At 38.8% G+C, this 26966-nt stretch overlaps 1 protein-coding gene across 8 annotated transcripts in view; it reads right to left on the bottom strand.

Annotated features, from left to right (window-relative positions):
* Positions 1 to 26966, bottom strand: part of AIG1 (androgen induced 1) — a 285077-nt gene that overhangs the window by 162273 nt on the left and 95838 nt on the right. For all 8 annotated transcript variants that reach the window (XM_031012219.2, XM_055392061.2, XM_063707905.1 and 5 more), the window contains one exon: positions 18547 to 18648. In XM_031012219.2, the coding sequence (XP_030868079.1) occupies positions 18547 to 18648 (102 nt within the window). The remainder of the gene's footprint in view (positions 1 to 18546; positions 18649 to 26966) is intronic.

The raw sequence follows: 26966 nt of genomic DNA, 5'->3' as shown, positions 1-26966 counted from the left end.
TAAGTTTACTTTGAAATATCTATGGATTTAAGGATTAGGGGAGAAAGCACTTGTGTAAACCACACTCTGGGTTTTGCTGACCTCAAACTATCTGAATATAACTTATAGACTTTTTGATGAACTAATACTATTGCTGGGCCTACTCATCATTTAAACAAAGCAACAACAAGGGCAGAGTACAAGCCAAATAATAGCATTAGCCTTGAATTCTACCCTAGCATGGCAAATTAGTTCTCCAAAGGGATTTGTGATGGCATGAAATTGCCTTAAAAAGCCATTGTCTGACCGGGCGTGGTGTCTCATGCCTGTAACCCCAGCACTTTGGGAGGCCAAGTAAGGCGGATCATGAGGTCAGGAGATCGAGACCATCCTGGCCAACATGGTGAAACCCCCTCTCTACTAAAAATACAAAAATTAGCTGTGTGTGGTGGCGCATGCCTGTAATCCCAGCTACTTGGGAGGCTGAGGCAGGGGAATCACTTGAACCAGGGAGCCGGAGGTTTCAGTGAGCCAAGATTGCGCCATTGCACTCCAGCCTGGCGACAGAGCGAGACTCCGTCTCAAAAAAAAAAAAAAAAAAAAAAAAGCCATTGTCCGATCATTTCCTTAGAGAGAGAATAACTAATACCCAGATAAAACAATTAATATGTAGAAGAGCTTTTCAACAAATTTGAGCCAGGCTGACCTGTAGCTCTGCAGTGTTCTGGAATGTTCTTTGGACATCAGTCCAGGCCTTCTCAGGCAAAAATGGCAATATAATATGCACAAAAAGACCCTTTCTGGGAACAGCAGGTCATGTGTGCAGGATTTTGCTGCAGTGCAGCTGAAATTGAAGAGTGAGGTTAAATACAAGTTAGAAAATAAGTAAATGCTTTGAGGTTGTATTCTCTGTCAACTATTATGAAGGGGAGGAGAGAATGAATGAGAGAAAAAGAGAACAAGAGAAAACATGGACATATATTGATAAGGATGATTCACTCATGCAACAAATATTCATTGTCCATTTTGTACAGGCATTGTTCTAGGTATTTGGGATAAATCTGCAACTGAAATAAAGACCCCTACCCTATGGAAATTCCATTCTAGCAAGGGAAGATAGACAATAAACCGTAAATATAACATATAAGCAAAACCACATTATATATCAAGGATGATTAGTGCCATGGGAAGGGGGAGCAGGGTTAGGGGATTTCAGTGAGTGGGCAGTATGGGGTTAGCTGCAATTCCTAATTGGCTGCTCGGGGTAGGTATTACTGAAAAGGTGAGGAGGAGGTAGAGAAGTGAGCTAAGCAAATCTCTGGGGACACAGTCCAAGAAGAGAAGTGTACCTGGGGTGCTCAAGGAACCAGAAGGAGGCTAGCTTGATCCATTAATATCTATTGATTCATCAAATGGTTATTGAGTACCTATAATATACCAGGCACTATACCAGGCACTAAAGAGAAAAAAGGCCAGGTGCAGTGGCTTATGCCTGTAATCTCAGCACTTTGGGAGGCTGAGGCAGGAGGATCGCTTGAGTCCAGAAAGTTGAGATCAGCCTAGGCAACATAGTGAGAACCTGGCTCTACAAAAAATTTTAAACATTAAAAATTAGCCATGCATGGTGGGGTGTGCCTGTAGTTTGAGCTTCTCAGGAGGCTGGGGTAGGAGGATCCCTTAAGACTAAGAGTTTGAGGTTAAAGTGAGCTACGACTGCACCAATGCACTTTGGCCTGGGCTGTGCAACAAAGTGAGACTCTGTCTTTAAAAAGAAAAAAAAGAAAAAAAAGAGAGAGAGAGAGAGAGAGTGAGAGAAAGAGAGAAAAAATTAATCCCTAAACCTTAAGTAGCCATGGAGAAGCGTATGATTTGACTCTGCCATTCTGCTTTCTTTATGCTAGAACATTTTTAACCCTCTTTCTCCTCTGGTCTCCCCCTTTTCCAACTTCTTATCCTGTCTTCCTCTTTTCTATGGCCGTCTCACATCTTCTCATTCATGATACTATCCTTCTTTCTTTTCTCTTTTCCTCTATCTTTCTTCCTTCTGCATCCTGGTCTCTCCCTGTCTCCCCTTTCTCCCTCCAGTTTTCCTTGTCTTTCTATCTCACAAAGTAGTTCACAATTTATTCAGACATCATCTTAAAAATAATACATTTTTTCCAGTTTATAATATTCTGGTTAAAATAACAAATAAAAAATATCATTGGCAATAGCTAAAAGTAAATGCCTTGAAATTTATTACTGATCTGAATAAACAAAATAATCAAATCTTCATATTAAAATTTAAATCTGCAAAATCTAACATGGGAGGACTGGACTTGTTAGAACTAATGATCACAGATGAAAATTTACAATGGAAGAAGCTATCATCATCCATAAAATTTAATAAGAAAAAAGCTTATGTACAGGAATAGCATGAAGCAGTTCTGAAAGCATCTGACTCATTGTTGATGTAACTCTCCTTGTTCCTGGTTTTTGGGGGTCTTATTTGTTTTCTTTGGGAGGTCCATTTGAGAGTCCTAGAGAGAGGTTCCTAAGAAATTTCTGATCTCTGTTCCAGTTTCTTACTTTCATTTTTGAAAATTTCCAGATAACTTAGTTACTTTAGAATACGTGTGGAAAATTGGAAAAGGCCAGTTTTTTTTCATATGAAATATTTAAGATATTCTTCTTTCAACCAATAGCTTATTTTTATGAAATATCTAATATCAGTGTGGCACAGACTCCATGAGTAATGAAATGCACAATCTGTGTATCTGAGAGCTGGAAACTTACCATAAGTCATGCTATCTACCAAAAGAATAACATCAAATCTGAGTTCCTGCAAAACCAATGATCATCCAAGTGGCATTTAATGCCTTCTCTTCTGGGAAAGACAGATGCACAAAATCTGTAGTAATTACCAAATGTCAAAATAATATTGAAGAGAATAAATTGTTGCCTAAATTAAGGTTCCCTTGAGGATCAGTTACATATAACAAGAACAACTGACAAATCAAGTGTGAAGAGGGGTGGGGTTTATTATTTTTTTCTCCTCATAAATTACATGGGAAATGAACAACTCCTGCTGTGATTATAAGAATACCAAGATCTTGTCTGCTTAAAGATCTTTGGTAATAATAATAATATCCTAACCTTCTTCAGTGCTTTGGATTCTGAAAGCACTTTATAAACATGAATTAGTTCTTCAGTAAGCCGAGGCACTATCTGATTGTTGTTATTTCCTGTTATAGCATCACTGAAGCTCAGCAATCTTTCTGGAGTTTAAATATTTATTTATTTATTGCTTTCAGGATATATTTACTTCACTGACAATGCTTTAAAATTATTATCAGCAGAAGAGAAAGGTTCATGGTTCTATTTTTGCAATGAGGAAACAGGCCAGAATAACGACAGTGCTTCTCCTTGTCAAACTGAAAATGGCCCTTTGGGGACTATGCTGTTGGCTTGCAGAGCTGTTTTCCTACTTGCCTTCTTCCATCTCAAATATGCCATTTCCAACCTTTAAAACTGCATCTGTTTTGTGTTTTTCTCATCCTGCAGCCTCACAATATCTATCAGGGTGATTTGCAGATCATAGATTTACAATACATGTTTGTTAGATTGAATTATATCAAAGTCCAGGTCCACATGTTGCAGGCCATGGAGAACTCTGTCTCCTACAACTGTCCATGGCCACCTGCATTACAGTTTGGAAATTCTGATTCATTTGCTAACACCACCTGTGCTTTTCTTTCATCTGATCATCAGGGGACTGAGGACAGAAAGATGGTGGAAGGATAGAAATGTAAATGTGACATTCTTCCAAGTTTCAAAAGCACATGCATAAACATTCTTTCAATCACCAACATTTATTGAATGCCTAATGTTTGTCATGTGCTGCAAGTTGCTGAGAATATAAAGTTAAATAGGCTACAAGGAGAGAACGATTTTTGATTTTAGATATTGAGCCAGCTCCATTTAAATGTGCTATATTGTATATGCTTATATTTTTAATTATAATAAATTAAAACAATAATTCTCTCTTTTGATATTTTCATAGAGCCTGGAGATAACTTAGTATTTATACAACAAGATTGCGTTACTTTTCTAATTCATCGATTTACTCATTTCTTCTCCTCTTCAAATAAATTCTAGGATTGGTTGCTGAGAAAAAAAAAAGTAGACAATAGAAAGGAAGGGATATGACATTCTCCTTTCATGATAATCATGTCTAACTTCTAAAACTTTAGTGTAAATCAAAAACGAAAGCCCTGTGGATTTCAGATCCTGTAAGCTTTCTTATGCCTGTTTTCTCACTAATTTTGTGCTGGGCAGTTGAATGCTGCAAATTCAAGACCGAGTTGATGACGTGTTCTGAAATGGTGTCATGATACACTTAACTATATCTCAGTTCTGTGGTCCTGGGCTGTAGATTCCTAGAAACTATGTAGAGACTCTTCAAATAATGAATGTGATTCTGCACACAAGAAAAGTGTGCATTCTTTCTTGGAATTCTTTTAATTATACAGATCTCAACAGGCAATGACTGTATACTGTAAATGTTTAAAAATTCATATTTTCCCAATCCCTCAACATCCCCCACCAGCAGGTTACAAGCACTCCAACCAGGTGACCAGGTGCACCAGTGTGATAATGCTGGTACTTGTCACAAGTTCCCGTTAGCCCTCTCCTGACAGTGATCTAGTGACATTCAAACACATCAGTGAAATCCCCTCACACCTTTTGTTTGTGTACTCTACTCAAGCCCCCAATAAAGGCACTTATCCATGGGTTTTCTCTCTCTCTCCCCTCCCCATCTACCTGGTTGAGCCCACTCCCCCGAGCTCCTATATGGGACCTATGTGGTGGGGATTGCCATGCCTCTTGTCTCTAAGTCCTGTGAGTATATATAACAGATCCCTTAATTTCTTGTGTCTCTCCCAGTGTGATTTCTGGGGCCATAACGGAGTGATCCTTACAAACTCCAACAAAGAGACCTACTCCCCCATTTATAGCACAGGCAGCCAGGCCTACAGTATCATAACCATTTGCAGAAATAGTGAAAAGTTACAGAAGACATCATCAAGATGGCTGACTAGAGGTACTCAGCATTCACCTCCTCCAGTCACATGTTGAACAGAGAGTCTAGGGGAGAACACTGGAATTCAGCAAAGAAGTGACAAAGCCCCTCTGGGGATGGAGACTTGGGACAGCAGCATAGACATGGAAGCAAAGCATCTGGCTAGGATCGGCTCAGAGCCCAGAGAGACCTCAAGCACAGGAAAAAGGTAAGGTGAAGATCCCCAGCAGTCCACATTTCCATGCTGGATGCCTGTAGTCCTAATAAGAGGAGAGCCCCCAGCCCTGACAGGCCCTGAGCTCAGTATAGGGAGCTACCTGGAAACCATGTGATTGCATTGTTCCATAGAGGAAATCAAGCTGGGTCCCATGCCCGCAGGACACAGGCTGCCACAGCACATCACCATGTTGAGAGCAGAGCCACCACCAGTGTGCATCCTGCCCTGGGGCCCAAAAACCCCTAAATCTCCACATCCTTGGGGTCCCTGGGACATCCCACCACATCCACCCAGAGGGATGCAGAGTCATGATAGCAGCTGTGCAGCCAAGACCCCAGAATCTGAGCACACACGGTATTTCCACACCCTAGAAAACAGGCAGTCTAATACAGTGGGAAGGCTGCCCACGGAAAAGAGGGAGGCAACGCACGCACTCCTCAGAATCCAAGAGCTACCTGCCTGAAGCCTGCTGCTGCTGCCACCAGCAACCCCAACATTTGCAGTAGCAGAGCAGACGCCCCTCCCATAGGACTGTGGATCCGCCTGACCAGGCCCACCACTGATGGCAACCTGCTCCCTCCAGAGCAAAACTGCTGCACACCCACACATGCCCTCCAGGTGCCAAAGAACCAGCCTGGCCAAGATATGCCACTACTGGCGACCCCAGCCCCTCCAGCAGCAGATCGGTTTCATGCTCAAGTGCATCCCTCAGGGACCCAAGGACCAGCTGTCCAGGGCTGCTGCCATCACCAGTGACCCTGACCCCTCCAGTGATGAAGCCACCCAGGCCCACTGTTGTCAGAGAACCTGCCCACTCCAGTGGTAGACCTGCCATACACCCATGCTCCCTACTGCCGGAGCCCCCAAACTGATCTGCCTGGTGTCCCTGCTCTCAGCAAAGCCGTGCAATAGCCTCTACAAGCAACCACAGCACAGGCCACTGAGGTACTCACAGACACCAATGATGCTGATTATAGCTGAAGAAATCAGAGACTACATTACTGCCCCCATACTGAACCAAAGCCAAAGCACCCTATCCAACTGTATATTTATGATACATATACATACACATATACAGAAAAACATTTTTCCCTATGAAAGCTACTCCATAAAATCAGAAGAGGCAATGTCCCACCAGACGCATGGACATCAACATACGGAAACAAGAAATATGGAAAAGTAAGGAAACGTGATACCTTCAAAGGAACACAATAATTCTCTAAGTAACAGGCCCCAAAGGAAAACCAATCTAAAATCACCTGAAAAAATGCAAAATAACAATCTTAAGGAAACCTGGGAAGATACGAGAGAACACAAATAGATTCAATGAAATCAGAAAAACAATTCATAATCTGAATGAGAAATTTTTAAAAATAGATATCATTAAAAAGAACGAAACAGAAATGTTAGAACTGAATAACTCAGTGACTGAAATAAAAATAAAATTGAGAACTTCAATAATAGACTAGATCAGGCAGAAGAGTTTCTGAACTTGAAGGCAGTTCTTTTAAAATAATCCATTTAGGGAGAATGCGGGGGAAAAAATGGCAGATAAGAGGCAGGACTAACCTGCAGCTCCCACTCAGACAAAGCCATGTGTGGAGACTCACATCATGAACTTGCTCCAAGAACTACTGCAGGAACATACCAGGAAAGCCAAGAGAAACCACAGACCCTTTGAAGGAGGCGGATTGCCGCTGCAGGCCCTGTGGGACAGCTGAGGAACTTTGAGTTGGCTTGCTTTCTCAGTTGGGAGGCTTGTAGCCTGGGGCAAGTTCTCAGCACTGCTCACCAGCTGCCTGGAAATAAACTGTGTGCTGTTGGGGGTGGCATGGTGGGAGGTGGGAGCGAGACCGGCTTTTCATGCAGCAGGCTGCATGGGAGCTAAGTGAGGCCTGTGGCTGACGGCTTTCCCTCACTTCCCTGGTGACCTGTGTCACACAGCAGAGACAGCTATAACCCCCCCGGGAACATAACCCCCTTGGCCTGGGAACTACACCCCCAATCTCCCACAGCAGCTGCAGCAAGCCCTGCCCAAGAAGAGTCTGAGCTCAGACATGCTGAACTCTGTCCCAGCCTGATAGTCTTTCTCTACCCGTCCTGGAAGCCCAAGACAAAAAACAATCTCTTGAGAGATCTATAGTCCAGCCCCACCACCTGAGAAACTTGAATACTTACCCAAAGGCGACCCTAGGGTAAGTTTGTATCCTCCCTATACTCCCGCAGCTGATGCACTCTTCATAGCGCCACCTCCTGGCTGGAGGCCAACCAACACAAAACCAGTGCACAAAAATACAGCCAAGAACCCTCATGGAGTCCACTTCTCTTCCCTGCTACCTCCACCAGAGCAGGTGCTGGGATCCACGGCTGAGGGACCTGGAGACAGATCATATCACAGGACTCTGCAGACACTTCCCAGTACCAAGCCAGAGCCTGGTAGCTCCACTGGGTGGCTAGATCCAGAAGATAAATAACAATCACTGCAGTTTGATTCTCAGGAAGCCCCCTCCTTAGGGGAAGGGGTACAGCACCACATCACGGGAGCACCCCGAGGGACCAAAGAATCTGAACAGCAGTCTTGAATCCCAGATCTTCTGTCTGACATAGTTTACTCAAATGAGAAGGAACCAGAAAAACAATTCTGGTAACATTACAAAACAAGGTTATTTAGCGCCACCAAAAGATCACAGTAGCTCACCAGCAATGGATCCAAGCCAAGATGAAATCCCCGAATTGCCAGAAAAAGAATTCAGAAGGTCAATTATTAAGCTAATCAAGGACACACCAGAGAAAGGTGGAATCCAACTTAAAAGAAATCAAAAATTGATACAGGATATGAATGGAAAAATCTCCAGTGAAATAGCATAAATAAAAAATAATCACAACTTCTAGAAATGAAGAAATCACACTTAGAGAAATGCAAAATGCACTGGAAAGTCTCACTAATAGAATTGAACAAGTAGAAGAAACAACTTCAGAGCTCAAAGACAAGGCATTCGAATAAACCCAACTCAACAAAGACAAATAAAAAAAGAATTTAAAAAAATGAATAAAGGCTCCAAGAAGTTTGGGATTGTGTTAAATGACCAGACCTAAGAATAATTGGTGTTCCTGAAGAAGAAGGGAAATCCAAATGTCTGGAAAACATGTTTGAGGAAATAATTGAGCAAAACTTCCCTGGCCTTGCTAGAGATCTGGACATCCAAATACAAGTAGCTCAAAGAACATCTGGGAAATTCATCACAAAAAGATCACAGCCTAGGCATATAGTCATCAGGTTATCTAAAATCAACACAAAGGAAAGAATCTTAAGAGCTGTGAGGCAAAAGCATCAGGTAACCTACAAAGGAAAACTTATCAGATTAACAGCAGATTTCTCAGCAGAAACCCTGCAAGCTAGAAGGTAGTGGGGTCCTATCTTTAGCTTCCTTAACACAATTATCAGCCAAGAATTTTGTATCCAGCAAAACTAAGCTTCATAAATGAAGGAAATATAGTCTTTTTCAGACAAACAAATGCTGAGAGAATCTGCCAATACCAAGCCAGCACTACAAGAACTGCTAAAAGGAGCTCTAAATCTTGAAATAAATCCTTGAAATACACTAAATTAGAATTTCATTAAAGCATAAATCTTACAGTACCTATAAAACAATAACACAATGAAAAAAACAAGGTATTCAGGCAACAAATAGCACGATGAATAGCATAATAGCTCATATCTCAATAATAACATTGAAGGTAAATGACCTAAATCCTCTACTTAAAAGACACAAAATGGCAGAATGGATAAGAATTAACCAACCAAGTGAATAGTACCTCACATCTCAATAATAACATTGAATGTAAATGGCCTAAATCCTCTACTTAAAAGACAGACACAAAATGTCAGAATGGATAAGAATTAACCAACCAAGTATCTGGTGTCTTCAAGAGACTCATCTGACACACAAAGACTCACATAAACTTAAGGTAAAGGGGTAGGAAAAGACATTCCATGCAAATGGACACTAAAAGTGAGCAGGAGTAGCTTTCCTTTTTTTTTTTTTTTTTTTTGAGACGGAGTCTCACTCTGTCACCCAGGCTGGAGTGCAATGGTATGGTCTCTGCTCACTGCAACTTCCACCTCCTGGGTTCAAGTGATTCTCCTGCCTCAGCCTCCCAAGTAGCTGGGATTACAGGTGCCTGCCACCACGCCTGGCTAATTTTTGCATTTTTAATAGAGATGGGGTTTCACTATCTTGGCCAGGCTGGTCTCAAACTCCTGACCACGTGATCCACCCGCCTTGGCCTCCCAAAGTGCTGGGATTACAGGCGTGAGCCACCATGCCTGGCCAGGAGTAGCTTTTCTTATATCAGACAAAACAGACTTTAAAGCAACAGCAGTTGCTTTAAAGAGGGACATTATATAATGATAAAAGGACTAGTTCAACAGGGAAATATCAAAATCCTAAATATATATGCATCTAACACTGGAGTTCCCAAATTTATAAAACAATTACTACTAGACCTAAGAAGTGAGATAGACAACAACACAATAATAGTGCGGGACTTCAATACTCCACTGACAGCACTAGACTGGTCATCAACACAAAAGTCAACAGAGAAACAATGGACTTAACCTATACCCTAGAACAAATGGACTTAACAGATATTTACAGAACATTCTACCCAACAATTGCAGAATATTCATTTTATTCATCAGTACATGAAACATTCTCCAAGACAGACCATGTGATAGGCCACAAAACAAGTCTCAACAAATTTAAGAAAATCTAAATTATATCAAGTACTCTCTCAGGCCACAGTGGAATAAAATTGGAAATCAACTCCAAAAGGAACCCTCAAAACCATGCAAATATATGAAAATTAAAGAAGTTGCTCCTGAATGATCATTGGCTCAACAATGAAATCAAGGTGGAAATCAAAAAATTCTTTGAACTGAACAATAATAGTGACACAGCATATCCAAACCTCTGGGATACAGCAAAAGCAGTGCTAAGAGGAAAGTTCATAGCATTAAATGCCTACATCAAAAAGTCTGAAAGAGTGCAAATAGACAATCTAAGGTCACACTTCTAGGAACTAGAGAAACAAGAGCAAACCAAATCCAAACCCAACCGAAGAAAAGAAATAACCAAGATCTCAGCAGAATTAAATGAGGTAGGCAATGGTGGCTGTCTAGGCGCAGCAGCTCACGTCTTTAATCCTAGCACTTTGGGAGGCCAAGGTGGGTGGATCACTTGAGGTCAGGAGTTCAAGACCAGTCTGGCCAACATGGCAAAACACTATCTCTACTAAAAATACACAATACACAAATTAGACAGGTGTGGTGGTGCATGCCTGTAATCCTAGCTACTCAGGAGGCTGAGGCATGAGAACTGCTTGAACCCAGGAGGCGGAGATTGCAGTGAACCAAGATTGTACCACTGCACTCTAGCCTGGGCAACAGGGTGAAACTCTGTCAAAAAAAAACTAAATGAAGTTGAAGTAAAAAAAAATACAAAAGATAAATGAAACAAAAAGTTGACTCTTTATAAAGATAAAAAAATTGATAGACCATTAGCGAGATTAACCAAGAAAGAAGAGAGAAGATCCAAATAAGCTCAATTAGAAATGAAATGGGAGACATTACAACTGATACCACAGAAACACAAACGATCATTCAAGGCTACGGTGAACACCTTTATGCACATAAACTAGAAAACCTAGAGGAGATGGATAAATTCCTGGAAATATACAACCTCCCTAGATTAAACCAGGAAGAAATAGAAACTCTAAATGGACCAATAACAAGAAGCGAGATTGAAATGGTAATAAAAAAGCTACCAACAAAAAAAGTCCAGGGCCAGACAGACTTACAGCTAAATTCTATCAGCCATTCAAAGAAGAATTGGTACCAATTCTATTATACACTATTCCAAAAGATAAAGAAAGAGGGAATCCTCCCTAAATCATTCTATGAAGCCAGTATCACCCTAATACCAAAACCAGGAAAGGGCATAACAACAAAAGAAAACTACAGACCAATATTCCTGATGAACATAGATGCAAAAATCCTCAATAAAATACTAGCTAACTGAATCCAACAACATGTGAAAAAGATAATCCACCATGATCAAGTGGGATTTATACCAGGGATGAAGGGATGGTTTAACATTTGCAAGTCAATAAATGTGATGCACCATGTGAACAGAATTAAAAACAAATAATTACATGATCATCTCATTGGAGCCATTCTAGAGGTTGGCTCATCAGCAAAACCCTTCTAGACATTGGCTTAGGCAAAGACTTCATGACCAAGAACCCAAAAGCAAATGCAACAAAAACAAAGATAAATAGATGGGACTTAATCAAACTAAAAAGCTTCTGCACAGCAAAAGAAACAATCAACAGAGTAAACAGACAACGCACAGAATGGGAGAAAATCTTCACAATCTATACTTCTGACAAAGGACCAATATCCAGAATGTACAAGGATCTCAAACAAATCAGCAAGAAAAAAAAATCAAACAATCCCATCAAAAAGTGGGCTAAGGATATGAATGGACAATTCTCAAAGGAGGATATACAAATGGCCAACAAACATAGGAAAAAATGCTCAACATTACTAATAATCCGGGAAATGCAAATCAAAACCACAATGCAATACCATCTGACTCCTGTGAAGGTGGCTATAATCGAAAAATCAAATAATAATAGATGTTGGCAGGGATGTGGTGAAAAGGGAACACTTTTACACTGTTGGTGGTAATGTAAACTAGTACAACCACTATGGAAAACAGTGTGGAGTTTCCTAAAATAACAAAAAGCAGATCTACCATTTGATACAGAAATCCCACTCCTGGGTATCTACTCAGAGGAAAAGAAGTTGTTATATGAAAAAGATACTTGCACATGCATGTTTACAGCAGCAAAATTTGCAATTTCAAAAATATAGAACCTTTCCAAATGCCCATCAGTCAACGAGTGGATAAAGAAAATGTGATTTTATATATATATATAAAATATATATATTAAATATTAAATATATATTATATATATTAAATATATATAATATATATTAAATATATTATATATATACACACACACTATTGAATACTACTCAGCCATAAAAAGGAATAAAATACTGGCATTTGCAGCAACCTGGATGGAACTGGAAATCATCATTCTAAGTGAAGTAACTCGAGAATGGAAAATCAAACATCATTATGTTCTCACTCATGAGTGGGAGCTAAGCTATGAGGATGCAAAGGCGTAAGAATGATACAATGGACTTTGGGGACTCAAGGGAAAGGGTGGGAGGTGGATGAGGGATAAAAGACTACAATTTGACTATAATTTGCTTCAGAGAGAACCTTTTTTGGTTTATCTACTTGTTGATTTTTCAGCTTTCTGTATCTGGACATTCATATCTCTCCCAACACTTGGAAAGTTTTCAGCTATTATTTCATTGAATAGGTTTCCTATGCCTTTTCCCATCTCTTATTCATCTGAAATTTCTATAATGGGAATATTTGTTTCCTTAATGTTGTCCCATTTGTCCTGCAGGCTTCCTTCATTGTTTTTTTGTTCTTTATTTCTTTTTCTTCCTTTTTCATCTGAATGGATTTTTTTTTTATTTCAATAGGTTTTTGGGGAACAGGTGGTGTTTGGTTACATGAATAAATTCTTTAGTGGTGATTTCTGAGAAATCAGATTTCAAATAAACAAAGAAAATTTACAATTAAAGCTAATGAAGTACTAAAAAGAAAAGATGGCAAATAGACAACCTAAAGATGCACCTCAAGGAACTAGAAAAGCAAGAACAAACAAAACCTAAAATTAATAGAAGGAAAGAAATAATAAATACCAGAACAGAATTGAAATAGAGACAAAAAATTTCAAAAGACCAACAAAAAAAAACTTGTTTTTTTGGAAAAGATAAGCAAAACTATTAGGTAGACTAAGAAAAAAGAGAGAAGACTCAAATAAATAAAATCAGAAAAGGAGACATTACAACTGATACCATAGAAATACAAAGGATCAGGAGGGGTACAGCTCCAGGGTACAGCACTTGACTGCAGATCAAGAAATACAAAGGATCATAACAGATTATTATGAACAACTGTGTACCAACAAATTGAAAAACCTAGAGGAAGTGGATAAATTCCTGGACACATATAACCTATCAACATTGAGCCAGGAGAAAACAGAAAACCTGAATAGACCAATAACAAGCAATGAGATTGAATGAGTAATAAAAAGTCTCCGAACAATGTAAAGCCCAGGACAGAACAGTTTACTGCTAGATTGTACCAAACTTACAAAGAAGAACTAACACAAATACTTCTGAAAACATTCCAAAAAATTAAAGGGGAGGGCATTATTCCTAACTCATTCTATGATGCCAGCATTACCATGATGCCAAAATCAGACAAGGACAGAACCAAAAAATTTAAACTATAGGCCAATATCTCTGATGAGCATAGATGCAAAAATCCTCAACAAAATACTACCAAACCAAATCCAACAGCACATCCAAAAGTTTATATTTATCCCAGAGATGAAAGGATGATTCAACATACACAAATGAATAAATTTGATACATCTCATAAACAAAATGAAGAACAAAACCCAAATGATTATCTCGATAGACACAGAAAAAGTATTTGATAAAATTAAATATCATTTACAATAACAACTCTCAACAAATTAGGTATAGATGGAATATACCTTAATACAATAAAGGCCATATATGACAAACCCACAGCTAACATACTAAAGAGACAAAAGCTGAAAGCTTTTCCTCTAAGATCTGGAATAAGATGGAGCTAAAAATGATGAGCTCATAGAAGTAGTGAGTAGAACTGTGGTTATTAGAAGTTGGGAGGGGAGAGTATGGAGAGGCTGGTTAGCAGAGACACAATTATAGCTAGATAGGAGGAATAAATTCCAGTGTTCTATAGCAGTACAGAATGAATATAGGTTAACAATAATTTACTGTTATTTTCGAAAAGCTAGAAGAGAGGATTTTGAATGTTCTCAACATAGAGAAATAATAAATGTTTGAGAAAATATATATGCTAATTACCCTGATTTGGCCATTACACATTATATACATATTTTGAAATATCACTCAGTACCCTGTAACTATGTTAATTACATGTATGTTAAAATTAATTTTCAAAGGTACAAGTAAAGGAAAAAAGAATTAAGTAGCTGGTATACAAAGGAGGCAGGGAAACATTTAAATTTCATGCATATGTATGTGTTACCCACTGAAAATTAAAATAAGTATATACATTTTTTTAAAAAGCTACAAATAAAGCTAATGAAGTGCTAAATAAAATGTTTTATCCTCCTACATTGTCACATATAGTTTTATAAAACAAAACAGAAAATATGTGACTGGATAAGTAGTAAAACATATATATTTTAAGCTATAAATATAAATATTAAAATATTTAATATATGAATATAAATATTCTAAAACTATATTTTTCTTGCCTTCATGTCAGCAAAATTACTAAATATGCTATTATAATGGAAAGTTTCACAAAATGTTCCCTCTACTGATAGTAATAATCTAAAAGATCAATTGAAAATAAAATTATAATCAAAATTTATGCAATTTGAATTTTCAATAAAATACATACATTAAAATACATGTGAGAATTTTTTTGTTCTTGAGACAGGGTCTCACTCCTATCACTCAGGCTGGAGTGCAGTAGCTTGATCATGGTTCACTATAGCCTTGATCTCATGGGCTCAAGCAATCCCCCCACCTCAGCCGCCTGAGTAGCTAGGACTACATGTTCATACCACCACATCCAGCTAATTTTTTTTTTTTTTTTAAGAGACAGGGTTTCACCAAGCTATCCAGGCTGGTAAGAAATTTGGAATGGATTGAGTTCATGTCCTTTGTAGGAATATGGATGAAGCTGGAAACTATCATTCTCAGCAAACTATCGCAAGGACAAAAAACCAAACACCGCATGTTCTCACTCATAGGTGGGAATTGAACGATGAGAACACATGGACACAGGAAGGAGAACATCACACACTGGGGCCTGTTGTGGGGTGCGGGGAGGGGAGAGGGATAGCATTAGGAGATATACCTAATGTTAAATGAAGAGTTAATGGGTGCAGCACACCAACATGGCACATGTATACATATGTAACAAACCTGCACGTTGTGCACATATACCCTAAAACTTAAAATATAATTAAAAAAATTTAAAAAAAAAGAAATTTGGAATGGACTTATTTCCATATATTTAAAAATGCTATTTTTAAATTAAATATTAAAAACCAATTAGAATTAAAAGAAAGTACAAATTAATAGTTATTAAAACTTTAAATATTATTTAAACAAGAAAATGCTCATTTATTTGAAATGTCATTTTATTATACATTTTATGAAAATTATTCATAATTCCAGCATTAATGTTCATATTTTAATTGCTAGTCTAAAGGATCAGCATCATGGTTTATCCATTTTGTATCTATAGTTGCACAGATACAGAATTCAAGTAATGTAAATTGTTTAATATTGCAAAATACACCTCAGCCACCATGCGCAACTTCTTTTTTCTCAGTAATTCTGGAACTATCAATTGGAACATGAGGAAAACCAAAGAACTGGTCATTTATCACTATTAGGACACAAAATTCATTGTGAAAGAATCTATTGAACTCATATTATCTCTCAGAGGATTTGACATATTAACTAATTTATCTTTTCTCTTTCCTAAATATTTGTGTCATTCAATTCCTCCTTGTGTTTCTAAGTAGTATCTGCCTCCAGGAGTAAGAATTTTAAGACATCAAAGTGAATCAAGGTAAAATTAAGAGAGGCAAGTCAAAGTTCTAATGGCTGGATACATGCTTAATAAGCCATTTGTTCAAAACATTAAAAATTTAGAACCAGGATCCACAAAGGCTGTGATTCATTCTCTGGCATGAAGGTAATATTGTGTAGTTCAGGCCTGTTAACAATAAGCCAAAGTGGCCGAGACTTTAATTCTATAGCACATGATGCAATTATTTGTTGTCAGCAAAGTCTCTCGTAATGTCAGAACAAGGTAACTGACATCATTTCACATTCAACTGGAGGCAGCAACTTCAAGAGTCTCCCTTTAATACTCACAATTTGGACACTCTAATTAGAGTTATCTAGGTGATATTACTCTTCCTTATATTTGGAGATATCACAAAGGATACTATTTGTACAAGAATATGCTTGCCTTTTGGTCAGAGCCTGCTCCTGATTGAGTACATGACAATGTTTTTTGGTGTAAAGTTTGAAGTGATGATTTACAAAGCCTATCTCCATTTACAACTCAGCTCTTGGGGATCAGGAATTTCATAATGTCTTTTTCTTAAAAATACGTACCTAATTATTGACTGGTTTATCTTAGACAGCTGAAATACGCTAAACAGTTTGAAACTAAGCTTCAAAATACCCTGAAGATGTTTCTCTTACATTTTGTTAACTTACTGTTATAAAAGCTATACAATGTAACTGTTTTTATCAAGAATTAATTAATGTTTTGCTTGTTCAGATAAAATGTGGCCAAGCGTTTGAGGCCAGATAGGCCTGGGTTCAAATCCCACTTCTACCATCCTGAGCTACGTCATTTGGGCAAATTATATAAGGTTTCTGAGATACAGTTTCTTCATTTGTAATTGAGATCATTCCTTATTTGTAGCGCCACTGTGAAAATTTAATGATACAATCACTGTAGAGTGCCTGGCACAAAAAAAATAATAGTAGCTATGTAACTGGCAAAGAATTATGGAAATTGGCTATAGTGAATTCATTCATCAATTTAATAAATATGTATTGATCCTACTGTATGCCAGACAACTGGGCGAAGTGCTTGGAATTCAAAGGCTGTTTTGCACTAGGAGCTTAACATTTTTGTGGGGATACAGACATGCATAATAGAGATATGAAAGTGCTGTGCAAGCACAAGTAACGGAATAGCTAACTTTGCTTGGAGAGTTAGGAATGGCTTCTTAAAGAAGATAGGAACTAAGCTAGCAGGAATTTGTCAGGAAAGACTGAGAAGGGCATTTGGGGCAGGAGATTGCAAAGCCATGGAGTTACGACATGCTTTTCACATTCAAGAAAAGGAAAAAGTTGGAGAAGGCCATAGTAACCATGCCAGGCCCCGTGGATGGCTAAATTGAACTGAGAAGACCCAGCTGATGTGTTTGGAAATAGACCAGAGGTGCCATGTTAATCCTTCAAGAGTGTGGCTCTAATTGAACTAAAAAAAATCCAATTCTCTGAGATGTGCCACTTTTGATGAATTGGCTTAAGAAAGAATTGATCAAAACCCTTCAGTACAGTGATGTTTGTTTGTTAGACACACCACTTTTCTTCAAATATACCAAAATTGGGGGCAGAAGGGAAACTGTTATTTTGTACTCAAGACTCATGATTTCCAGCTCTTCCTTCCCCTATAATTTCTTGTGATGGGCTGCCCTTTTCACCAGGAACACCCTGGGACATATTCTAAAAACTGCTGTAACCAAAATGCATGCTTCTTAGTTAATAACAAAGTAGTGCTCAATTCCAAAAACTGAAAGGGAAGATGAGACAAAATTTCACTGCAGAAAATATATCCTCAAATGTTGTAAAATGATGTGAAAACCATCCAAAGCACTGGATTTGAAACTAGTGAGGGCAACATGATGGCTAAAGCATCAGAAAGAATTAGACTGAGAAGAAGGAAAAGGCCTCAAAGCCACAGGCGAACACCCTAACTTGGGAAGAACCCTACAAGGCAAACAATTCCATTGCAAAAGACACTTCCAAATGCCTGCAACAGATCTCTGAGAGAAAGTCACAGCCTTGCTGCCCATCTGAGGGAAACTGTCCAGCTGCAATAGTTACTTCAAACAAAATCCCGTCGATGTGAGGCGCAGGTGGAGTGGAGGGCTGGTGGCTGTGTAGATGGGAATCCATCCTTGGGCTCTGAGGACAAGCCTTCTAATGGCAGAGAAATTAAATTCATCCCAGAATTGGCTAGTTATATTATTTAACACCACTGACACACCAACCTTAATAATCTGTGGATTCATCTACTACATCGTTTGAATAATGACTCCATTCCATGGGAAGAAGTTTCTATTTATATTCAGTAAATATTACAGTATTCTCTAATTTTAATCTCCCATTATAACCTTCCAAGATTTCATGACTTTTTAGGCAAATTCTATGGAAGGTCTAAATAGCAGATAATAGCTATTTAATAGATTTTTTAAAATAAAAGAAAACCGTTTGTTTTAATCCACTCACCATTCCGTGATTCAGCCACCCTGGGATAAAATTATCCAGCAGCTTCGGGTATATCATCTCTCTGTCATAGGCATAAATGATCCAGAACACTGCTACAACAAACTGGAAGGAAAAAGAAATCTTTTATTTCAAGTTCATCTACTATCCACAACATACAATTTATTGGTTAACAATAGTTGAAAGAATCCAACAGAATTTGGAATCTATGATGAAAGACAGCTCAGTAAACCGGCTAATGATTGGAAACACAGGTCTAGCTTCATCCCATTAGTAGTAAAAGTTAAGGTGCCTCCTCTCTCTCTGATCTCCCAATTGTGTTCTTTCAGGCAAAGGGATTGGTTTCTGAGGGAGAGAGAAGAGGCCTGTTTTCGTGTACAGCTCTGTTTCAGGGCTAATTGTGCTGGTTTGATTCCTCTCAAGAGGGTTTAAAAGTTCACTGGTGGTTTTTTCGGATCCCATTACCCACTATCTAGAGTTAGCACACATTCAGGAAACTGCCAGCTATGTCCCTTTTCCTTGAACCCATCATGTGGTTTAAATTAATCTTCACATTCTCAAATTTCCACTTCACCACTAGCAGCATTGAAACCACTGCTATAAAATCTCCTAAAGTCACATTTCCAGCAAATGTATTCATTTATACAGACTAAGCAAGGGCTTTAGCTGCACTGAGAAGCTGGGTCCATGGAGGGTAAAGGAAGATTCCTAATTCTCTTGGAATAACTTAGAAGTTCATCTAAGTTCCAAAGGTTTGTTTTGGCCCAAGAGCAACATAATCATCAAAAGAGAGTAGAGTACTCAATGTATTATTTTACCCTTCTTCCAAATAATGGTGAGAAAAGAAGTTCATATAAAATAATGAATGGCCCAAGGTCTTAACCTTCAGCACTGAATTTAAAAGAAAAAGTGTGTGTTTTTGTACATGTCAAAAAATGTGGCATAGAAAGGGAACCATCCCACAGGAAGAGATAAAAGTCTCTGTAGAGTGATGCCTCAAAATAAAAAATGCTACAAAATGGAAAAATACAGCATAAATATTAGAAACAATTTTGACTTCATTTTATATCTCATTCATGCTCCCATATTTTATTAATAAAAATAATAAATAGTTTAATGCCACTTCAAATTGGTGGTTTCGTAGGTCGGTGGAAGAAAAGGCCAGAATGCAAGAGATTAAAGTGGTTGTAGGTGGCAGGTAGAGGCAGTAAAAGGTGACTCCTGTTTCATGGCAGTGGGCAGTGAGGGAAGGCAAAGGAGGCTGGCTGCCTGAGACATGTAACAGGGATTAGGAGGGTGTGTATGATCTTACAAAACAGGAGATCCAGGCAGTATTTTGATTGGCTAAAAGTCAGAGTAAAAGGAGATAGAAAGACAGGGAACAACTGATAAGCAAAGCCAAGGAAAAGAAAGGGATTAGGATTATAAACACAGATTAAGCATTCTTCCCTTTAAAGTGAAATGCAAGCACTTTTGCTGACAGTTGGTAATAGAGCTGAGCACAAAGAGTGGATTTGGGGCACTGCTGTGGATAACGTACTAGGAAGTCCATAAAATATTTAAAAGGAAGACTGCCATGAATCAGGAGGACCCCACAGAGATCTAATAACAAGATTTTGTAGTAGAACCAACCAGGATGTTTTCCCAGGCTGTCTTGAGGTCCGTGAAAACGAGGATTTAGGAAAAAGAGGGTTTAGAAAAACTTGAGGATCCTAGGAATTTTGTAGCACAATGGCTTGGGTAACTGGGACAGATAAAAGGTTGAAAATAAGGGATGCTATGAGATCAGAAGAACGTCTTTAAGCAACTGGCTAGCGTTTCTAAGCTGGTACTTGGCAAGGAGTGGTTACCAATGAATTACATGACTTATCACACCTAAAGATATTAGTGACAGATAGTAAACACTTAATTAAAGATAGCCATTCTGTTTTCACTTCTTTTGCTGGATAGATTTCACAAGTGACACCAAACCAATTAGGGCTGATCATGTGGTCCAATGCCAGGGATGCACTGCCAGGCATCACAGCAGTACTACCCCGCCCTATGATTCCAGCCTTGCTATTCAAAGTGGGTCGGCAGCACTCATGTCACCTGAAAGCTTTTAAATGTGCAGGATCCCAGGTCTCAATCTGATCTGCTCTGATCCTGCATTTCAATAAGATCTTATGCACATATAAGTTTGAGATGTTCTGCTTGGGGAGGCTCTACTTCAGCCACCTTGAGCCTCCTCCCTTCCCATGGAGTGAAGACATCCCGTGGCCAAGTGCCTTGCCTATGCGAAGCATGCACCTCTTCCTTTCGAGATCACACCTGGAGTAACTGTGAGCCTGGAATTCCCTGCCCACATAGTCATGAGTATGCCTCAGGGCATTTGTGGACCTCCTCCCCCAGTCTGACCCTGAAGGTAGACTGTGCGATAAATGTGTGTTTGCCTTAACCTGAGGGGTGGTAAAGGCACATCTGTTTCTGGAGGGTGAGGACCAAAGGTTTACATTTGGTCTGGGTGTCCAAACACAGGCACCAAGCCACTTCAGTCTTGGATGGAGCCACTGATGCAAATCTCTTCACCTTTGCCACATAACATAACCTAATCAAGAGAGTGACATCCCATCATATTCACAGGTCTCTCTCATACTCTACAGAAGGGGATTGTACAGGCTGGTGCAGCAGGGGATGGAATCTTGGCATCATGTTGGAATTCTGCTTATCATAGGCTCCCACTGTGTTCTTCCTTTCCAAATTGTTTTGACTGCTTTAAGTCCTTTGCATTTCCATTTAAATGTTAGAATCTCCAATTATTAATTTATACAAATATCCTGCTAGAATTCTCATGGTGACTGTTTGGGGAGAGCTAACATTTTAACAATATTGAATTTTCCAATCCATGAAGATCATTTGTATCCCCTAACTTGGGTCTTCTTTAATTTCTCTCAGCAATGTTTGTGGTTTTCAATGCACAGATACTGCACATATTTTGTTGAACCTATCCATAAATATTTCATGTTTTGTGATGCTATTGTGGAGAGTATTACATTTTTTACATTCTTTTTTGTTAGTTTATAAGAATGAACTGATTTTTGAATATTGACAACGTATTTTATACCTTTGCTAAATTCATGTAGTAGTTCTAGTAGCTATTTTAGAAATAGTTTTGCATTTTATACTTACACGATCTGCAAATAAAGACAGTGTTTTTCCCTTACAATTTTATGCATTTTACTTCTTTTTTTTTATTGCACTGCCTGTGACCTGCAGCAATATGTTGAATAGAAGTGATGGAGAGTGAGCATCCTTGCCTTCATCTCTATCTTAGGGAAAGTGTTCAGTCTTTCCACACTTAAGTCTGATATTAGCTGCAGGCTTCTTTTAGTTGTCTTTTATCAAGTTGAGAAAAATCTCTTCTATTCTTACTTTATTTGGGAGTTATATACATACACAAAGAATAAGTGCTGAATTTTTCCATTTTTTCAGATGGTTTTGTTTCATATCTTGAGACAATCATACAGTTTTCCCTCTTTATTCTGTTAATATAGTGAATTACATCAGTTGATTTTGAAAGTCAAACCAACCTTACATTCCTGGTCATCATATATGATAATTTATATATATATATACACACACACACACATACACACACACACACACACACACATATATATGTTTTTACTGGATTCAGTCTGCTGATACTTTGCAAAGAATTTTCTTTTCATCTCTATTCATGAAGTATACTGATTTCTGATCTATAATTTTCTTTTCTCATAATGTCTTCATCTAATTCTGGTAACAGTATAAATTCTGGAATCAAAAGGTGAGTTGGGAAGTGTTTCCTCTCTATTTTCTGAAGGGTTTTGTACAAGATTATTGTAATTTATTCCTTATGCAATTGATATACTTCCCTAGTAAAGCCATCTGGACTTGCAATTTTTCTGGTGGGCAGATTTGTGAATTCATTTTCTTTAATAAATATAGGGCTATTTGGGCTTCCTACTTTGCTTGAGTTGATTTTGGTCATTATTGTCTTTTGAGGAATTTCTATATTTCATCTACGTTTTTGAATTTATAAAACTGTCCTTACTATTCCATCATGGAAACTGGCAAATGCTATGAATCAGTTATTTTTTCCCTAGAGAGCCCATTGTTAAATATTTACTAACATATCACTGTTAGGAGTCACTACCTGTTAACCACAAGTGATCATTCATAGCATCCACAACACATGAGACTCAGTGTGAAGCTTTGGTCAATACTTTGATCCCTATCTTATACTGAGGGAATTATATGGGTTATTAAAAGTGAAGTGACTTTCAAGAAAGTGTTAGTTACCTTTCTAAGTGTAATAGTAGAAGGTCAGGAGGCCCAGCTAACTGAGTAATCAGTCTTCTAAATAATTCTTTAGATATAAACACAGCACAGATGGTAGCTTCTTGGCTTCCTGCACTGATATCCTCCTGATAGTATAGCCATCAGCAAACCCAAAATAAATTTGAACTCTCCTACCGGGGCATGGATATGGAACAAAAATAGTTTCTCTTGGACAGGCTAAGCGATACTGAAACCTTCCACTGTTGTGAAGAAGCGCCTTCTCTGGCCAGGAGCAATGGCCAGCTATTCCTCATCCTACACCTGCTGCTTCTTGGCTGCCAGGAACAGAATACTGTACTTGAACTGAGAGTGGAAGGAGCACAGTCACTTTCCAGTCCTTTAAGCTTTGAGATAAAATACTTGAGTGACAGCTAGTCATTGATGTCTCATTTGAACCCCCAGAACTACTAGGAAATTAATGCCAAAAGAAAACTTGATTTACAGTTTGCCTCTTTTTGAAAGGAGTCTCTCACATGGAGTCTGACAGAGGCTGAAACTTCAGCTTTAGTCCACTTCTAAGAAGAAGCTTTATTGATTAATGGGAAATTCTTTGGAATTGAGTAAGACCAATTAGAATGCAAAGAATGTTGGAGAGAAATTCGCCATGAAGAAGGCTGAAAAGAAGAGTCACTTATCTATAGATTGGTCTATAAAGGCTGGATAGCATCATCTCAAACATTCACTGTTGAGGGAGGGAAGGACGGAGGGAAGAGGGGAGGAAATGGATACATCCTTAAAGTCTGCAGCTTCAACTGGATAAAATCCTATATATATTCTGATAAGTCAGTACTCAGACTCTACCAAATACTGATAGGAAAAGGTTTAAATTCTGTTTGGGGCTCTATTACCTTGCTTCCAGATTTCTTTTTCATAACTTACTTTCCAGTCAATTCTTTCTGTTGCAGAAGGGTAATCTTTAGAAATATTTCCAATGTGATTTCTCTTTGCAAACAGAGAAAGCATGGGTGTGAGAATAAGCTGGGTGTTGTGCATGCTATCTGGCTTTGTCTCTGATGGCCCCCATGCAAAGAGTGAATGTCTCCTTCAGCACGGCCCTTGCCTTCCCACTTTCCAGATCTATGGAATCCTGAGTGTCCAAGTCCTTTCCTTCTGACTAATTTTCCTCAACTATATCCTCAAATTCAGAAATGCATAGTGAATCTTAGGGCTCTCTAAAATGCCACAGTCTCCTTTGTTCCAGAGGACAATCAGTTTCTAGGATTCATTCCTAAAAGCATGACATGGAATTCCTCTCCTTAGAATGTAAGTCTGTGAGTAATGTTAATTTTTTATGCTATGAATTCTGCCCAAATTATCTTAAAACCAGAATCTCCATATAGAGAATTGCCAAAGCACTTGTTGATGTTATGCTCTTTTTTTCATGGGTTTTAACTATCATCATTTTGGTACATTTATAATTTATCCATATTTGCCTAGATTTCTGTTCTTCATTATCTCTACTGACTGAGGAAGTAATGATAGAATACAAACCCAGCTCCTACAAATGCCTACATGATTTGGTTCCTTCTTTTCTCTCCAACCTCGGCCTGTGCCATGTTCTGTCTTGCTCCTTCAAGTCCAACCAGTAATTTGTTTGTTCCTGAAAATTATTAAGCTCTTTCCTGATTCAGGGCCACAGCATTTTCTACTCTGTGCCAGGAATGCTCTTCCCCTCCTTTCACATGGCTGGATTCTCTGTTCTTTCACATCTAGCTTAAATAGCACCTCCACATGGAAGCCACCACTAGACCCTCCAGTGCTCTGTTGTCTATTATAGAACCTGGCAGAAAACAGGCTCTTGCTATTGTTGCTGCTGCTCAGTTCTTCCTTGTTCTGCGGCTCTTCTATGAGAAAGTGAAGTATCAGAGAACAGGAATTGGTTTGTCCTGTTCATTACTGGTTCCCCACTGCCTGGCATATAGCATGGATGTGATAAAAATTTGCTGAATAAATGAATAAAGTCTATTGCTGTTCCTTGTACATGCCAGACTCCACATCTCCCACAGGAGCAAGTACCTTTTTACTCCTTTTCTTCCTATCGACCTAAAATTCCTCCTGTATGTTCCCTGTGGATTTTTGTCCTTCTGTGTGTAAGGAAGAAATCTCCTTCTTTCCAGGCTACTCTTACGGCCCAGCCCTTCTCAGATCATCTATGAGATAGCTCGTCCCTCACCTGCTTAAGTCTTCTATCATCCTATAATAATCCTCTGGACTTCAAGATCAAGCGCAAGACTGAAAGCTCTCTTTCCTTAAGTCAACCAAAAATTAAGAGAACGAGAAACAGAAGTGAAACTGATGAAACAGTAGGAAACACCCATAATCCAAACATCACTCTTTAAAAGGCTGCCAAGTGTTAGGAAAATTAAACAAGGACATGGGGAGACTGATGGAAGAAACAAGATCCTGCAGCTCTCTGGTTGAGTGAGCAGAACAGAGATGTCTTTACAGGTGGCAAACCCTGAAGGACATTAAATGACCCTTGCTGGGAACATGAGGTCTCAATGCATGGGAGCACTGGGGAAATGCTCTGACCCCTGTTTGGCATTAGGGGTCAGAGGTGATGATGCTAAACGTGGAAACAGGCTAGTGTGTCATCTCTGCCAGAGCAGGATGTGGGTGTACTAAGGTCAACAAGAAAAGAGTGGTGGTACCAAGCCTGAATATATGGCTCATGCTCAGCTGATGGAGACCAAGCTTTATGTCACCATCCAAAAGAGCTGTGATAAAAATGAGCTGAGGAGAGAGAAACGAGTTGAGCCCACACAGAGGCCGTTCTCCAGGAAAGGCAGTAGTGGAAAATAGATGGAAATTCAAGCTGCCCTAGCTCCCTTCCCTAGTCTGTCTCCATTTCTATCCTTTCACAAATAGCTGGCTCGGTAAGAACAAACCAATCTAAGAATGCATAATCACAAGAAATGAAACAGTATGGAATGTAGTCATAGATACCACAAAAAAACATAGAGAGGAATATGATTTTAAAAAGTCAGCTGAATGATACAAACCAGAAAAGTTTGCCCCAATAGGTATAATTCATGATCAAATAATTCTCCATTAAAGAAAAGAGGTCAAAGAAGAAAAACTGAGATTCAATAGAAGATAGAGCAAGAGGAGAAGAGGATAAAGGTGAATGAACTTATGAAATAAATAAAATATAAAAAATAAAACTGAAAGTCACATTAGAGGCAGCAAAAGGAAAAATTGCCTTTGGTGAAGACAGTCGGGGTTTAGCTTTCTGCAGAACTATGGACCAGATACACTGAAAAACCTTCCTGCTGTGAAACACCAGGTGCTAAATAAATTACAACAAATATACTTTTAAATGTATTGCTGAGCACAGAAGAAAGGAAGGGAAATCACTAGGAGCCACAAAAAAAAAAAAAGGAAAAAAAAAAAGAAGAGAGGAAAAATGAAAACAGAAGGAAATTCAGAAACTGGGACTGCCTGGAGGCAAATATCAATATGAGAATCAGAGCACTCTACGGACTGTGGTCAAGGAGAAGGAAGGCAAGGCCTGAGGCCACACAGTGTGGTGGAGGAAATTAAGCCAGAGGAGCCTGGCCCGCAGAGGGCCTACACCTTCAGAGAAAGGGGAGCCTGGAGAAAGTACTCTTTATCAGGGCAAATAAATTGCTTTTTACTCCTAATTGCCAAGACTTTTTTAATCAAAAAGGTTTTTTAATTTCATTTAATTTTTTTCACATTGAGATAATCATTTTTTCCTCTTTTACCTTTGTATTAGTGAAAGCAAAGTTAAGATAATTAAGCAAGGTCTGCAAGGTCTAAAAATAAATTTTAAACTTACACCAAATAACTGTAATGGATACTGTAGTGCTTTCCCAGATTCCCTCTTCAGAGTCAGGGCATCCATTGGCCAGTGCATAGGACTATCAGTTGCTGGCCATTCTTAGCTGCATCCTTCAACAGGAGTTGCCCTCAGCTACAGGGAATGGACTAGCCCAAGGTCATGCTCCCTCCTCAAGGCAGTCCAAACCCAATGACTGGCTAACGCAAGGATATAAAGACCCTGCCCCAATTTAGGATGACTCTGAAGGGCCATCCGA

This window comes from Gorilla gorilla, chromosome 5, assembly GCF_029281585.2.
Source record: "Gorilla gorilla gorilla isolate KB3781 chromosome 5, NHGRI_mGorGor1-v2.1_pri, whole genome shotgun sequence".
NCBI lineage: Eukaryota > Metazoa > Chordata > Mammalia > Primates > Hominidae > Gorilla > Gorilla gorilla.
This window is presented reverse-complemented; position numbering and strand designations above follow the sequence as displayed.